The sequence below is a fragment of the Salvelinus namaycush genome, chromosome 8 (genome assembly GCF_016432855.1).
Source record: "Salvelinus namaycush isolate Seneca chromosome 8, SaNama_1.0, whole genome shotgun sequence".
Classification (NCBI taxonomy): Eukaryota; Metazoa; Chordata; class Actinopteri; order Salmoniformes; family Salmonidae; genus Salvelinus; species Salvelinus namaycush.
In genome coordinates, this window is record NC_052314.1 from 42,251,921 (window position 1) to 42,267,301 (window position 15,381).

Genomic DNA, 15,381 nt, shown 5'->3' on the forward strand with positions numbered 1-15,381 from the left:
TGTCCAAACTTTTGACTGGTACTGTACAACAACTTATACTTCTGATCAATGAATAATTATGGAAAGCACTGTGTAGATACAAAAGTAACATAACAATATATACAAACAACATCATTTGACATTGTTGTGTGTTCTTATGTTACCAAAAAGTAATGCAGAACATCTCTAGCCATCTCTTCATATCCTCATCTACTGCAGAGCTGTCTTTTGGATCTCCCGTTTTACTACAACATTCAAGTACAGTATTTTTAAGACCTATCCAAACTAAAGGTATTTGCAATGGAGGCTAAGGCAGAATGATAGGTTGCAAGCCGTTCAGAAGAAACAGTAGACATCCCAAGTGGAGTATTCTTTGATAAGAACAGGACAGGAGGGATCTCAGCCATGACATTTGTCTCCTATATCAGTCTCTCCGCCATGTTGGGTGATGGGTTTGGAACTGGGTCCAGGCCAGTGAGTGTGTTTCCTATATGAGTCTCCCAATGGAACAATGTCAGGACAGTTGAGTGGTGGGTTTGGAACTGGCCCCAGTCTTCTATATGGGTCTCTCCATGAGTGTCGGATGGGCTATGTCCACATCTCTACGTGAGATCCCTCTTTCTCCTGTCGGCTGGGGCTGTAGGTGCCGTGGGTGGCCCTCTGGTTTAGCGCCACCACCAGGCCCACGGAGGTACTGACCAGGGCCAGCAGCAGCAGCACAACAGACACTAGACTGACTGACAGCAACAGGTCAGAGGTTAGACCCTCAGAGGTCAACTGGAGACGGATTGAGGAGGGGGGAGGAGGGGAGACAGGGGTAAGTACAAGTACACAACAAATGGGGAAGCAGGAAAAACATGAACATCAATTAAAAGGTGCAAAAGTGCATTAACAGCATGATAAATACTGGTCAGACCAGGGAAGGAACACAGACACACGCACACTCACTCACGGTTACGTTACACAAGGCGCTCCAGTTCCAAGTGCTGTACCAGCGTCATGAGGGATCTGTCCCCGAGCCCGTAGGCAGTAGAGCTGGTACCAGGGATCGACCCAGGCTGGGTAGGAGACTGGAGGGGTGAACCCTGCCTCCATCTGCTGCTGCTCACAGATTTTGGCTGCGACCCCAACGCCAGCACCAGCAACAGGACTATCATCATGCCAACCACACACGGCACAAGCATCGCCGCCATGCGCAAGACACCTGGGGTACGCTCCGTCAGAGGAGAATCACACACCCAGAAACGCACACGCTGTGTAAACGCAATCTAAATCCAAACCACAGACAACCATCAAACAACGCAAAATCATAGCATTTTCCTAATGACCGAATATGTAAGTGAAATAATCACTGTTTTTGATACTGATTCACACTAATTTGTGTGTTGTATATCTGATGATTTTGACAAAATGTGCCATCATACTGAGCCACCGTCAAAATGCCCTTACAAATGTCATATTGCCTGGTATCATATTGGAGCCATGCTGAGGAGCTGCTGGGAGATATGACCAGTTAAACGAAGTCAACAGTTACTTCACTTCACACAGATAAAGAGTTAGCAACATGCCCCTGTGGTGCTACTGTAAAACATTCCTTAAAACAATAACACCACCACAAAATTCTGGAACAATACTACTCTATCTTGTTTAAAAAATAATATGTTGTCTGTTTACCTGTCAGATGAGAAGGGTTTACTCTCAGAGTGAATGTAACACAGAGTACCCAGACCCAGAGAACTCCACAGCCAAGGGTCTTCATCAGTCAGAGGCAGACAGGTTCAGTACTCTACTCTCTAACCAGTCTGCATTCTAAGCAGTTTCTATGGCAGAGCAAGCCCACACACACAGTCTCTCCCTGCTACACAGTACGCATCTCAGCAGCTAGGAGTCTGACAGGTAGATGTGTCCTGTACTGTGTGCCTATATATACAGTATACGTGTGTGTGTGTGTGACTGCCTCTAGATGAACGAGCATGTCTGCCAGTTAAGCTGCCCTCGTGCATTTCTGTGAAACAGTCCCAACCTGCAGGTACGCCACCAGATCAATGCTGAGTTGCACTTCAGATGGAAACACAGGCTGCTTTTAGCTGGCCAAGCACCATCTCTCTCTAACAGCCGTGCCACACAGCTCACCGGCAAACCCATGGAGTACTTACACTCATGGGTCTATGCCCGCCCGTACATACGTACATAAACAGACAGACACACACACACAGACAGACACACACACACACCTCTGCCCGGGACTTGACAAGTCTATGACCAGTGGAATAACTGTTGGCAAGTGGTTAGAGCACTCTGAAACTGTGACAAGAGAGGTAAAGTCATGGCAGGGTGTTGAAGTGACATTTATGAGGCCAGTTTTGTGAGTAGTGGCAGCTTCAAGGGTTGACTTTCCAATGTCACCAGTCCTAGAGCAGTGACAGCTACAGGACACTTCCCGCTGGGCACAGGCATCAGTTGAACAACATTTTTTGAAATTGACATTTGATTCGTTGTCAACTAACGTGAATTCAACGTGAAATCAACAACAAATGTCACCATGCCATTGGATTTGGTGTTTCAAGTGGTGTGAAAATAAAAATCCCTTATGTTGATGACTTTTTGCAATCCAATCCGTTTCCCACGTCGATTTAATGTCATCACGTAGGATTTTTTGTTGTTGTTGAAACGACGTGGAAACTACGTTGATTCAAACAGTTTTTGCCAAGTGGGATGTTTTGGAGCCGTTTCTGATGGCAAGCTTTAGCCATCCGACTTTCTCCAAAACCTACTGCTTTATTTTCTCAGATCATTGAGACGGAGAAACAATTAGGACTGGAAGAAAATAGCCAAGAGTGGTCATGTTGGATAAATTAAGACAGGTAGTGAAAGGAGGATAAACAACAGACGAGGATGAAAAAACAGGAAATGTTTATTTGAAGACAGAAAGTGGTTTAAAGAAGTAAGACATGACAGAACACCTCAGAACGGACACAGACCCGTCGAGAGCCAGATACACTACATGGCCAAAAGTATGTGGACACCTGCTCGTCGAACATCTCATTCCAAAATCATGGGCATTCATATGGATTTGGTCCCCCCTTTGCTGCTATAACAGACTCCACTCTTCTGGGAAGGATTTCCACTAGATGTTGGAACATTGCTGCGGGTACTTGCTTCCATTCAGCCACAAGTGCATTAGTGAGGTCGGGCACTGATGTTGGGCGATTAGGCCTGGCTCGAAGTCGGTGTTCAATGGGGTTGAGGCCAGGGCTCTGTGCAGGCCAGTCAAGTTCTTCCACACCGATCTCGACAAAGCATTTCTGTATGGACCTGACTTTGTGCACGGAGGCATTGTCATGCTGAAACAGGAAAGGGCCTTCCCCAAACTGTTGCCACAAAGTTGGATGCACAGAATCGTCTAGAATGGTGGTGTTAGATTTCCCTTCACTGGAACGAAGGGGCCTAGCCTGAACCATGAAAACATTATTACTCTCCACTAAACTTTACAGTTGGCACTATGCATTGGGGCATGTAGCGTTCTCCTGGCATCCGCCAAACCCAGATTAATCCGTCAGACTACCAGTTGGTGAAGCGTGATTCATCACTCCAGAGAACGTTTCTACTGCTCCAGAGTCCAATGGCGGTGTGCTTTACACCACTCCAGCCGACGCTTTGCATTGCGCATGGTGACATTAAGCTTGTGGTCGGCTCCTCGGCCATGGAAATCAATTTCATGAAGGTCCTGACGAACAGTTCTTGTGCTGATGTTGCTTCCAGAGGTAGTTTGGACCTTCCACTTCATGATAACATCACTTACAGTTGACCGGGGCAGCTCTAGCAGGGCAGAAATTTGACTAACTGACCTGTTGGAAAAGTAGCATCCTATGACGGTGCCACATTGAAAGTCACTGAGCTCTTCAGGAAGGTCAATGTTTGTCTATGGAGATTGCATGGCTGTGTGCTCGATTTGATACACCTGTCAGCAACGGGTGTGGCTGAAATAGCCAAATCCACTAATATGAAGGGGTGTCCACATACTTTTGTATATATAGTATATAGTAGACAGACAGAGAGGTGGATATATATAGAGACATACAGACAGAGAGATGGACATACAGACAGACAGATTTGTAGGTATAGACAACAACAGAGAATGTGTGACAGAATTTTGATTAGTTTAAAATTGATAAACGGTAAGTGTGATTCGCTGCCTTCAAGGGCCTAGGGGAATCCATCTAGCTACACCACTTAGAGTATCAGTATGTACAGTACCATTATCCTCAAGGAATACACAACACCAAATGGACATGAGCCTGACCATATATTGTGAGACATTTTGCTTTCAGAGACAAGATTCATCCAAGAATATATATACATTTTTTCCAAAAGTGAAAAAGTTTTTCAATAGCAAAACATTCCTTTTGGAAATGGTGGTTCTACACTGACAATTCTGTGTAATTGCAAAACCAGTGTCTTGTTTTCCGTTTGGTCCATGGAAAATAGCCATTATTATAGTTTCTGTGTAGCTTAGTCTAATGTACAATATAATGCTACCTGATCTGTGTTAGTTTAGCAACATCGCCCAAAGGATATTCACATTGTCATATCCAACAGAGAGGATATTCCAAAATCACACGACTTTTTATAAAAATTTGCTGCCCATAAAAAACGTGTTGTTTTAAGCACAAAAAACAGCTCTGTGCTCTTGTCAGAAAAGGAAGATAATACATTTAAACTTGGCTCACCTGAACAATAGAACAACAATTAAACCTATAGCTAAGTTGTACTTTTACACTCAGAGACATTAAGTCTTGTCCAGGGCTCCAATTTCTCATTGGCCCAGTTCAGGAACAACCCCTATTGTTTCTTAATTCAAGTACTTAGTGGTCAGCTGTCACAGCTGGATTTAATCCCGAAACACCGGGTATAAAGAATCCTCTCTGCTAACCCCAGTGGTAATGTAATACACAGACACAGATATAACGGCACTCACACTATTTAGATCATAGCTGTTTTTCATTGAACAGGCATTTAACACCTTAAACACCCATCACCATAAGTCTCAAGTTTATACACCACTCGAACGCACATGCACAAACACATGCACACACACACGCACTCGCTCTCTCTCAGTCGTCTTGCCCTCCCCAGTCGATCACGGGATCGTCATCGAGGTTCAGGATGAGGTAAGAGATCAGCTGGAAGAGGTTCTGCCAGAACAGAACGGCCATGTAAAAGTAAATGTCGCTCACGTCGACCTGGCAATTGTCCCCGGCGAAACTCATGTCACACACACAGTGGTACTTGTTAATGAGGTTTCGGCAGTAGCCCCCGTTCAGGCAGGGGTTGGACTTGCACTCATCCACCTCCTGCTCACAGCTACACACAGGATGAGGGTCAGATATAGAGACAGAGGCAAAAAAAAGAGACAACACACAACATCAAGATTGTCTGTGTCTAATGAATGTTTTACAAAGTTCACCTATTTTCTGGGTATATTTTTAGATGATCTCTCCCCTCCAATCTACCACCTTCCTTCTTTTTCCCCTCTGTATCCTTCTCTTTTCTCGATTTATTTATTTCTCTTACCGGTGTCCAGTGAAGCCGGGTAGACAGTCACAAGACAGGTCCCTCTCAGTGCAGTTCCCTGCGTTGAAGCAGATGTAGTTCCTGGTCTCATCTCCACAGACAGACACTGGCAGCTTGGGCCTATTGAGGAGAGAGAACCACATACAGACCACACAATCAGACAGGCACACTCCTCTAGAGGGTGTGTGTGCATAAGAGAGATTTAGATGGGAGGGGGCAGAACATTGTCTTGCTTCCGGTAGCGTGGTTGAGCGAGTGGTGGTGCGTAGAAGAAACATCACCTGACGTTAAACAATAGGGGGCAGGGGTTATTGGGTAAAGGGTGTTATTGTCTACTAATATGTGTGTGTGTGTGAACTAGGGGGAGTGGGATGTACCGTCTGTCTCCCCACTGGGAGACTACAGGATTTAGGGGGCGATCAGGATAAAGACATTTAGACCCCTGACTGCTCCTCAAGAACAGGACATTAAACCACTACTATATGACTTTAAAACATCACAGACTCTGTCCTGCTCTGATGGACGTACAATGTCCGGATATGTAGGGGGAAAACACTGGTGCTGGTTGTTATGTCATTTCTTGAAATAGGTGGGAGGAGTATCAAATAATAAAACTTACAATTTTCTGCTGTCTATGTACCATGGAATTTCCTCAATGCGATCACTGGAGAGAGAGAGAGAAAGGAGGAACAATACATAAACCCAGCAAAAAAAGAAACGTCCCTTTTTCAGGACCCTGTCTTTCAAATATAATTCGTAAAAATCCAAATAATTTCACAGATCTTCATTGTAAAGGGTTTAAACACTGTTTCCCATGGTTGTTCAATGAACCATAAACAATTAATGAACATGCACCTGTGGAACGGTCGTGAAGACACTAACAGCTTACAGACTGCAGGCAATTAAGGTCACAGTTATGAAAACTTAGGACACTAAAGAGGCCTTTCTACTGACTCTGAAAACACCAAAAGAAAGACCCCCAAGGTCCCTGCTCATCTGCGTGAGCGTGCCTTAGGCATGCTTCAAGGAGGCATGGGGACTGCAGATGTGGCCAGGACAATAAATTGCAATGTCCGTACTGTGAGACGCCTAAGACAGCGCTACAGGGAGACAGGACGGACAGCTGTTCGTCCTCACAGTGGCAGACCACATGTAACAAAACCTGCACAGGATCGGTACATCCGAACATCACACCTGTGGGACAGGTACAGGATGGCAACAACAACTGCCCGAGTTACACCAGGAATGCACAATCCCTCCATCAGTGCTCAGACTGTCCGCAATAGGCTGAGAGAGGCTGCACTGAGGGCTTGTAGGCCTATTGTAAGGCATGTCCTCACCAGACATCACTGGCAACAATGTCGCCTATGGGGACAAATCCACCGTCGCTGGACCAGACAGGACTGGCAAAAAGTGCTCTTCACTGACGAGTTGCGGTTTTGTGATGGTCTGATTTGCGTTTATCGTTGAAGGAATGAGCGTTATACTGAGGCCTGTACTCTGGAGCGGGATCGATTTGGAAGTGGAGGGTCCGTCATGGTCTGGGGCGGTGTGTCACAGCATCATCGGACTGAGCTTGTTGTCATTGCAGGCAATCTCAACGCTGTGCGTTACAGGGAAGACATCCTCCTCCCTCATGTGGTACCCTTCCTGCAGGCTCATCCTGACATGACCCTCCAGCATGACAATGCCACCAGCCATACTGCTCGTTCGGTGCGTGAATTCCTGCAAGACAGGAATGTCAGTGTTCTGCCATGGCCAGCGAAGAGCCCGGATCTCAATCCCATTGAGCACGTCTGGGACCTGTTGGATCGGAGGGTGAGGGCTAGGGCAATTCCCCCCAGAAATGTCCAGGAACTTGCAGGTGCCTTGGTGGAAGAGTGGGGTAACATCTCACAGCAAGAACTGGCAAATCTGGTGCAGTCCATGAGGAGGAGATGCACTGCAGTACTTAATGCAGCTGGTGGCCACACCAGATACTGACTGTTACTTTTGATTTTGACCCCCCCTTTGTTCAGGGACACATTATTCAATTTCTGTGGAACTTGTTCAGTTTATGTCTCAGTTGTTGTATCTTGTTATGTTCATACAAATATTTACACATGTTAAGTTTGCTGAAAATAAACGCAGTTGACAGTGAGAGGACGTTTCTTTTTTTTGCTGAGTTTAGAATAAAAAAGATTGATTTAGGATGAAAACTTTCCAGTAAAGATAGACATCTTGTCTGAAACTCGAGCTCACTGAGGGAAGTTGTTTCAAAAACGTCCTTGTGAAGGAGCGATGTGAGAGAATGTGTGTGAGCGAGAGAGAGAAAGAGAGAGTGTTGGTAGTGCAGAGAGAGTGTGTGTGTTTACAAGATAAATGGATGAAGGCATTCCCTCGATGATGCTCCGAGGCAAACGGGAGATGAGAGGCAGTAGCACTGAACCACCAGGGAGATAAATACACCACACACAGTACACGACGGTGACATACTACAGCAATGTTACTACACAGACTACAGCGACACACTAGAGCCATATATGACGTTAAGTAGAACAGAAATGCTACAACTAAAACACACGGTTCATGTGCTTTACAGAGATCTGAACATTTACATGGTTTCCTTTTTCCTTACTGTGTTATAAAGCTAAAAGGGAGTCCCACTGGTGTGCTATTGCTTTGAGATCCTTGGATTATACTTTTATCTCATTGACATATTCAAAATGCAGAATCCATGTTTTCAAAACATAAAATATTGTTTTAAGATGCTATTCTTTCAACTGTTGGTTATTAAAGCCTATTTGTGGACTGAATACTTCATATTTAGCAAATTGTGTTTAATCTCAAAGGGACTGCAACTTTGGAACACAAACTTTACAGATAAAAGGAAGGTGACTGTTTAGTTGTGTGTTCATTCCTTTGTATAAAAATAAATATTCCATTCCATTGCTAACCCCACCCATGTGACTCACTTGCAGTAAGGTCCGGTGTAGTTCTCAGCACACAGACAGGCGTACTTGTCCACTCCATGTAGACATGTGCCTCCATGAGCGCATAGATGGTTCTCACACACATCCACCTCCTCCTCACAGTCCACCCCGGTGTAGCCAAACTCACAGGCACACTCATATGCCAGCCGCTGAATGCTGCAGTTGCCATGGATACAGGGATTGGAGGCGCAGGTGTCTGTGTTGCGCTCACAGCGGCGTCCAGTCCAGCCCTCCTCACAGCTACAGTTGAACAGATTCCAGAGGTCTTGACAGCTACCTCCATTCATGCAAGGGCTGGGCTGGCACACCGGGCCTCCACTGCACCCGCTACGGGGTGGCGTGGGGGATGTCCGAAGGAACTGCTCCTCCTGAATCCGGGGCAGGTTGACCTCTAAGGGGCTGTAGTAAGGCAGGGCAATGCCCCCCACCTCCACAGTACCCAGGCACCCCTCTAGGCTCCAGCCAGCCTTGGGCCCAAGCCCCCCCAGCTGGATGTCCACCCCCTCCCTGAGGAAGTCCAGGTTGCCCCCTTTGCTGCTGGAGTTCCCAGCTTCATCCACTTCCTCATCCAGCACTAGGGTCCAGCGGGATGCCTCTGCCCATGGGGTGACCATGAAGAGGTGGACGCTGTGCCAATCCCCATCGCTGACCCCCATGCGGCTGCTCAGGGACACTGTGGACGAGCCCTCCCCACTCTGTAGCTCCAAGAAGAGAAGGCCATGCTGCACAGACACCGTCACAAACTCCGGCCCACGCTCGGCATGCAGGATGGCGACGTGGCGTTTACGGGTGCGCAGGCTGACGGTGATGCTGGCCAGGCTACGTTGGATACGGCCGTTACCGCGGTAAGACAGTACACTGCTGTCGTCAAGGAAGGTAGCACTGGAAGAGCCTGGGAAGGAAAATAAGGGATAGGTATGTAAATATGTGGTCATTTAATAAAGGCTTTAACCCTCAGCATCAGTCCAAAATGTGATGGAATATGGACCATGGAATAAAAGTAGTAATAAAGCAATAAAAAAATATACATTAACAAATAAATAGAAAATCAACCACAAGAAGGCTGAATGATGAACAAATGTGTGATGGGCAGACAATGACACTGTCTCCTCTGCTTTTTCTGAGTGACAGTGTTGTTTCTGTCTTCATTCCAGGACAGCTAATCATAGGGGTGACAGGGCAGACAGACGGCCACGTAAATCATCACTAATACAACCACAGGCTAATCTGTCCTAATCCCAGTCCTACCTCACAGACCGACGGGCAGATTTAGGGAAGAATGACTTACACTCGTATCCCTGGTTGAGGGTGCGGCACTCCGCCTTTGCGGGGCAGGGGGCTAGCTCACACCACTTGACCTTCTCACAGTGCCGCCCTGCAGTGTTGTGGGGGCAGGTGCACGTGAAGTCGTCCCACATGGGGTAGCACATCCCCCCGTTCTGACAAGGGTTCCTCTGGAGAGGGAGAGAAAAAAATACAGTTTATTAATATTATTATTATTATTATTACTACTACTAAAGGATATAGGGACATTCAGGTTATCTTTTATAATTCCTAAATTCATTAGGCTCTAATCTATGGATTTTACATGACTGGGCAGGGGTGCAGCCATCGGTGAGCCTCGGAGGGCTTAGGCCAACCCACTTGGGAGCCAGGCCCACCCACTGGAGAGTCAGGCCCAGCCAATCAGAATGAGTTTTTCCACACAAAAGGCCTTTATTACAGACTGAAATACTCCTCAGTTTCATCAGCTGTCTGGGTGGCTGGTCTCAGACGATCCCGCAGGTGAAGAAGCCAGATGTGGCGGTCCTGGGCTGGTGTGGATACATGTGGTCTGCGGTTGTGAGACTGGTTAGATGTAATGCCAAATTCTCTAAAATGACATTGGAGGCAGTTTATGGTAGAGAAATAAAAATGTCATTATCTGGCAACAGCTCTGGTAAACATTTCTGCAGTCAGCATGCCAATTACACGCTCCCTCAAAACTTCTGTGGCGTTGTGTTGTGTGACAAAATCGCAAATTCAACAATGAGTGGTTTGGAAGGAATCAGTGACTAACTGTAAAGGTTGCAAAGCAATCATTAGCCTGCTATTCAGTGGAGTGGGTGTGTGGCCTAAGTCTGGGTTTAAGGGTTTCTTTTCCAAGCTTAAAAGGATAAGAATTCAACACGATGGGCCAGAAAAGGTTGAATACATTGGCCGTGCTGTCAATCCAGCATGACTTCTGCCGTGTTCAAAACAACTGGAAACTTGGAACTGGGAAATCTCAGACTTCAGTGACTTCAAACAACTGGAACTGAGTTCCGACTAGGAAAATACATTTTGAACGGTCATCCAACTCGGAATTCCAACTCCGCCATCTTTCTAGAGCTCCGGCCTGAAGATCACTGACATCATGATTCAATCTTGTTTTTTTCCGAGTTCCCAATTGTCATGAAAGCACCATAAATCCAGAGAATGCCAGACCCCCGATTGCTCAGTTTGGCCGAGCTGCCAGCTCTAAGAGTCTTGGTGGTTCCAAATGTCTTCCATTTAAGAATGATGGAGGCCACTGTGTTCTTGGAGACCTTCAATGCTGCTTACATTTTTTGGTACCCTTCCCCAGATCTGTGCCTCGACACAATCACATCTCAGAGCGCATCTCTGACATGCACTGTCAACTGCGGGACCTTATATAGACAGGTGTGTGCCTTTCCAAATCATGTCCAATCAATTGAATTTACCATAGGTGGACTCCAATCAAGTTGTAGAAAGATCTCAAGGATGATCAATGGAAACCGGATGCACCTGAGCTCAATTTCTAGTCTCATAGCAAAGGGTCTGAATACTTATGTAAATAAGGAATTTATGCTTTATTTTTTTTTTTTTTTGCTTTGCTTTGTCATTATAGGATATTGTGTGTAGATTGATGAGGAAAACATTTATTTAACCAATTTTAGAATAAGGCTGTGGCGTAACAAAATGTTGGGTCTGGCGTAACCCATTTATACTGCCAGGCAGGGTCAAATCTACATTTGCCTGGCATTTTAGTTATCGATGTGATGTTTGGCAGTGCCTAATCAGTCAGTTTTGTACCTGCCTGGCTGAGTGGCAGTGTGAGTGGAATGAGCGAGCTCGCCTGGCAACCAGAGCCGAAACACGTGAGGAAATAAAACTTGGTAGTCTGCCTGGAAATTAATTCACAAGACCAATACATTTTTCTAATATTTTTCATATTAACGTATTTGATCATTGTCTCTTCTCCTCTCTTTTGAATTCAAGTATTTTTCAAGTACCAACTTCAGAGTTCTAAATTCAAGTACTTTAAGCACCTCAATTACTTGGTGCGAACCTCGTGAGATGGAGGACATTAAGCCATTACGGCCTATGTTATTAAATGGAGTCAAGTGCTTTAGTCAAGTAATCTAGCCCTAGCACTGATCCTAACTGAGCCCTATGGCTGCGTTCACACAGGCGGCCCAATTCTGAACTTTTCCTCTAATTGGTCTTTTTTTTTTTTTTTTTTTTTTGAGTTGAGTTTATTTTTACAGGGACAGTGCACATTAATCAACGTTTCAGTAAAAGTGCCGGTTTTAGCCAGCCGGCTAATTTTCAACCGCAGTCCCTGGGCAGGTTATTAAAAACAATTACAATATAGACAATAGCAACATAGAACAAGACATAGCAACATAGGACAAGCAAGACGTAGCATACAGACAGAGCAACATAGAACAAAAAGCAGCAAGACAAAATTCATAAAAGCGACAAAGTGTTTCCACACCTCACCATACAGACAACAGACATGGAAAGCGGCAACACACAGCTAGGGACCATGTTCACAAATCTGATTGACCTTTAGCCATGTCTTCAAGCATTTTGTGAAAGTGTGATATGTGGTGCAGTTATGTGTGTCTGATGGCAGTGTATTCCAGACATGGGAAGCTCTCACAGAAAAAGCGGATTTACTAAAGGTGCTTTTCCTTAGGGGAACTACACAGTCACCTCTCATGGCAGACCTTGTGGATCTGCTGCCATATGTTTGGGTTTTCTGTTTAACAAAAATACTGAGTGGAGGGGGAGCCAAGCCATTTAGGATCTTGAATACAAGACATGCATCGGTGTATTGCACAAGATTTTCCCAACTCAGGAGCTCATGCTTTCTGAGGATGTGACAGTGATGATGGCTATTGGGCTTCCTATCAAGCACTTTGAGAGCCTGTTTGTAGACAGACTGAATAGGTCTTACTGTTGTACAGCAAGCTTGGGCCCAACTAGTCAAGCAGTATGTTAAGTGGGGGAGTATCATAGATTTGAAGTACAGTTTTGCTACCTCTGTAGTCAAACAATTTCGTATAAATCGGAAATTAGCTAGGTTGAATTTGGTTATTTGAATTACCTTTTTCACATGCTTTTTAAAAGAGAGGTTGGAATCAAGTATGATGCCAAGGTACTTAAAATCAGATACCACCTGGAGCTTCTCCCCTGACACATAGACATCTGGCTCAGTAGCATCTGTTGCCCTCTTTGTGAAGAACATGCAAACAGTTTTTTTCACATTGAGATGCAAACACGAGTCACTGAGCCACTTTGTAACCTGGACCATTACAGTAGTGAGTTCTTGTGCAGCTTGTTGTTTGCTCTTTGCATGCACATATATCACTGTATCATCTGCATACATTTGAACTTCAGACCCAGTACAGACAGAAGGCAGATCATTAATGTACAGGCTGAACAGGAGGGGCCCCAGTATTGACCCTTGGGGCACGCCCACATCATAGCTAAGAGTGGGCGACAGCTCATTGCTCACTCTGACACACTGAGTTCTGCCTTCAAGGTATGATTTCATCCATCTCAAGGCATCGGGGGAAAAGTTGAACTTGGACAATTTTGTGATGAGAATCTCATGGTTAACAGTATCAAAAGCCTTCCTTAGGTCCAGAAACACAGCCCCAACAACGCCCCCTTTGTCCATCTTGGACTTCACATTTTCCAGAAGAAAGCAGTTGGCCGTTTCTGTGGAGTGTTTCGCTCTGAAGCCAAACTGCATGGAATGTAATGTGAAGGGGCTGTTGTTGAGGTGGGCAATCAGTTGTTCTGCTACACACTTTTCAACAACCTTTGACACCACAGGTAGTATACTAATGGGCCTGTAGTTACTCACGTCAGCAGGGTCGCCTGATTTAAAGATGGCCGTTATTATGGCCGACTTCCATACCCTTGGAAACACCCCGAGACCAATAGATGTGTTGGTGACCTTAGTAATGGGGCCAATGAGTGACTCTTTGTAGTTTTTAAGAAAGGTAGAGTCCATCCCAAACACATCTTTGGCTTTAGAGTTCTTTAGTGAGCTAATCACCTTTTCCACCTTTGACTCAGAAACCTCCCTTATGATGAAGACAGGTTGAGCATCATTTACTAGCACTGAGCCCAAGAAACCAGTGGAGGGGTTCTGTGTCAGTACCCTGACAGAGTCAATAAAGTAGGAATTGAAGGCTATTGCTATTTCGACTGCATCCTGTGTTAGATTGTTATTCACCATGATTTCTAGTCTTTTTGCAGTGTTACTATGGTCTTTCCCTGTTAACTTTTTTAGATTCTCCCAGATCAGTTTAGAATTTCCCTTTGCTTCACCAATTATGTTAATAAAAAAGTTTGCCTTGGCCAGTCTGATTTCTTTCATCACCTTATTTCTCAACATGGTAAACCTACGTCTGTTATGCTCTAATTTGGATCTTAGGGCTATTTTTAGATAATAATCTCGTTCTTTCATCAATTTCCAGATTTCTCCATTTAGCCAAGGAAGAGTGCTCTTTTGGCCAGGTTTGGATTTGATTTTCTTTAGGAAACCATTTAATGTAGTCTGGATTGTGGATAGAAAAACTTGACTATCAGCTTCCACGTCTGCATAGGACAAGAGATCATTCCAGTTAATTCCCTTAATTGCGTTTTCAAAATAGCTTAATTCACTCTTAGGTATTCTTAGTTGATCAGGCTTTCTAACAATAGAGAGGTTAAACCTGCTCTTAGACAGCTTTCTGGCTATAAGTGTCAGATTATGATCAGATAGCCCAGTAACCATATTGAATGATTTAGTCACTCTCTCTGGTTTATTACTGAACACCAAATCAATCTGTGTTTTAGAGCAGCAAGTCACCCTGGTTGGCCCTTTAACTAGCTGTGTAAGGTCAAAGGTATTAGTGATCCGTTTGAGGGTTTTCCTACAACACTTGTCTTCATAATTAATGTTAAAATCTCCCATTAAGATGACCTCTTTCCCAAAATCACATTCCCTAAGCATGTTATTAAACTGATCAAAAAACACACTTTTGGTGGAAGGTGGCCTATACATTCCAATGAGGGTAAAAGACATTTGGGGAGACAGTGTAATGTTCAGGCCAATACATTCTAGTTCATTATCACATGACCACTCAATTTGTTTACATCGGATATGTTCTTTAATGTAAATCATCACACCCCCTCCTCTTCCTTCAGTCCTGTCTCTCCTGAAAACATTGTAGCCAGGCACAATCAAAGCAGCAGATGGAGAGTTTTTATGGAGCCATGTCTCTGAGAGGCAGAGAAAGTCAAGGTTGGAGTCTGTGAGTAGATGTTGAATTTGATCACTTTTTGGAATGACACTACGAATGTTCAAGTGCCCCCCTAGTAGTCCCTTGGGCTTAGCTCGTGGGTCCCAGATGACTCGAGAGTGATTGACACATTGAAAAAAGTTAAATTTTCTGTGTTTTCTGACGGCTGGGTTTAGGCCGTTTTGTTTCGTTTTGATTAGGGGCAGTTCGGTAGCGCAATTAACAATCCCTCCCGCCTGCACTGGATGCGGGGAACTAATTAAAACAGCTTGCGTACCAGAAGCAGAGTC

The 15,381-nt window shown here is 44.9% G+C and overlaps 1 protein-coding gene across 1 annotated transcript in view; it reads right to left on the minus strand.

The window, feature by feature from the left end:
- Positions 1–535: 535 nt before the first annotated feature.
- The window catches only part of LOC120052130 (protein crumbs homolog 1-like), a 52,531-nt gene continuing 37,685 nt past the window's right edge, over positions 536–15,381 (minus strand). Inside the window, 7 exon segments of the mRNA XM_038998974.1 lie at positions 536–573; positions 576–756; positions 5,217–5,343; positions 5,554–5,673; positions 6,173–6,217; positions 8,508–9,417; positions 9,814–9,979. Of these exon segments, the coding sequence (XP_038854902.1) occupies positions 536–573; positions 576–756; positions 5,217–5,343; positions 5,554–5,673; positions 6,173–6,217; positions 8,508–9,417; positions 9,814–9,979 (1,587 nt within the window).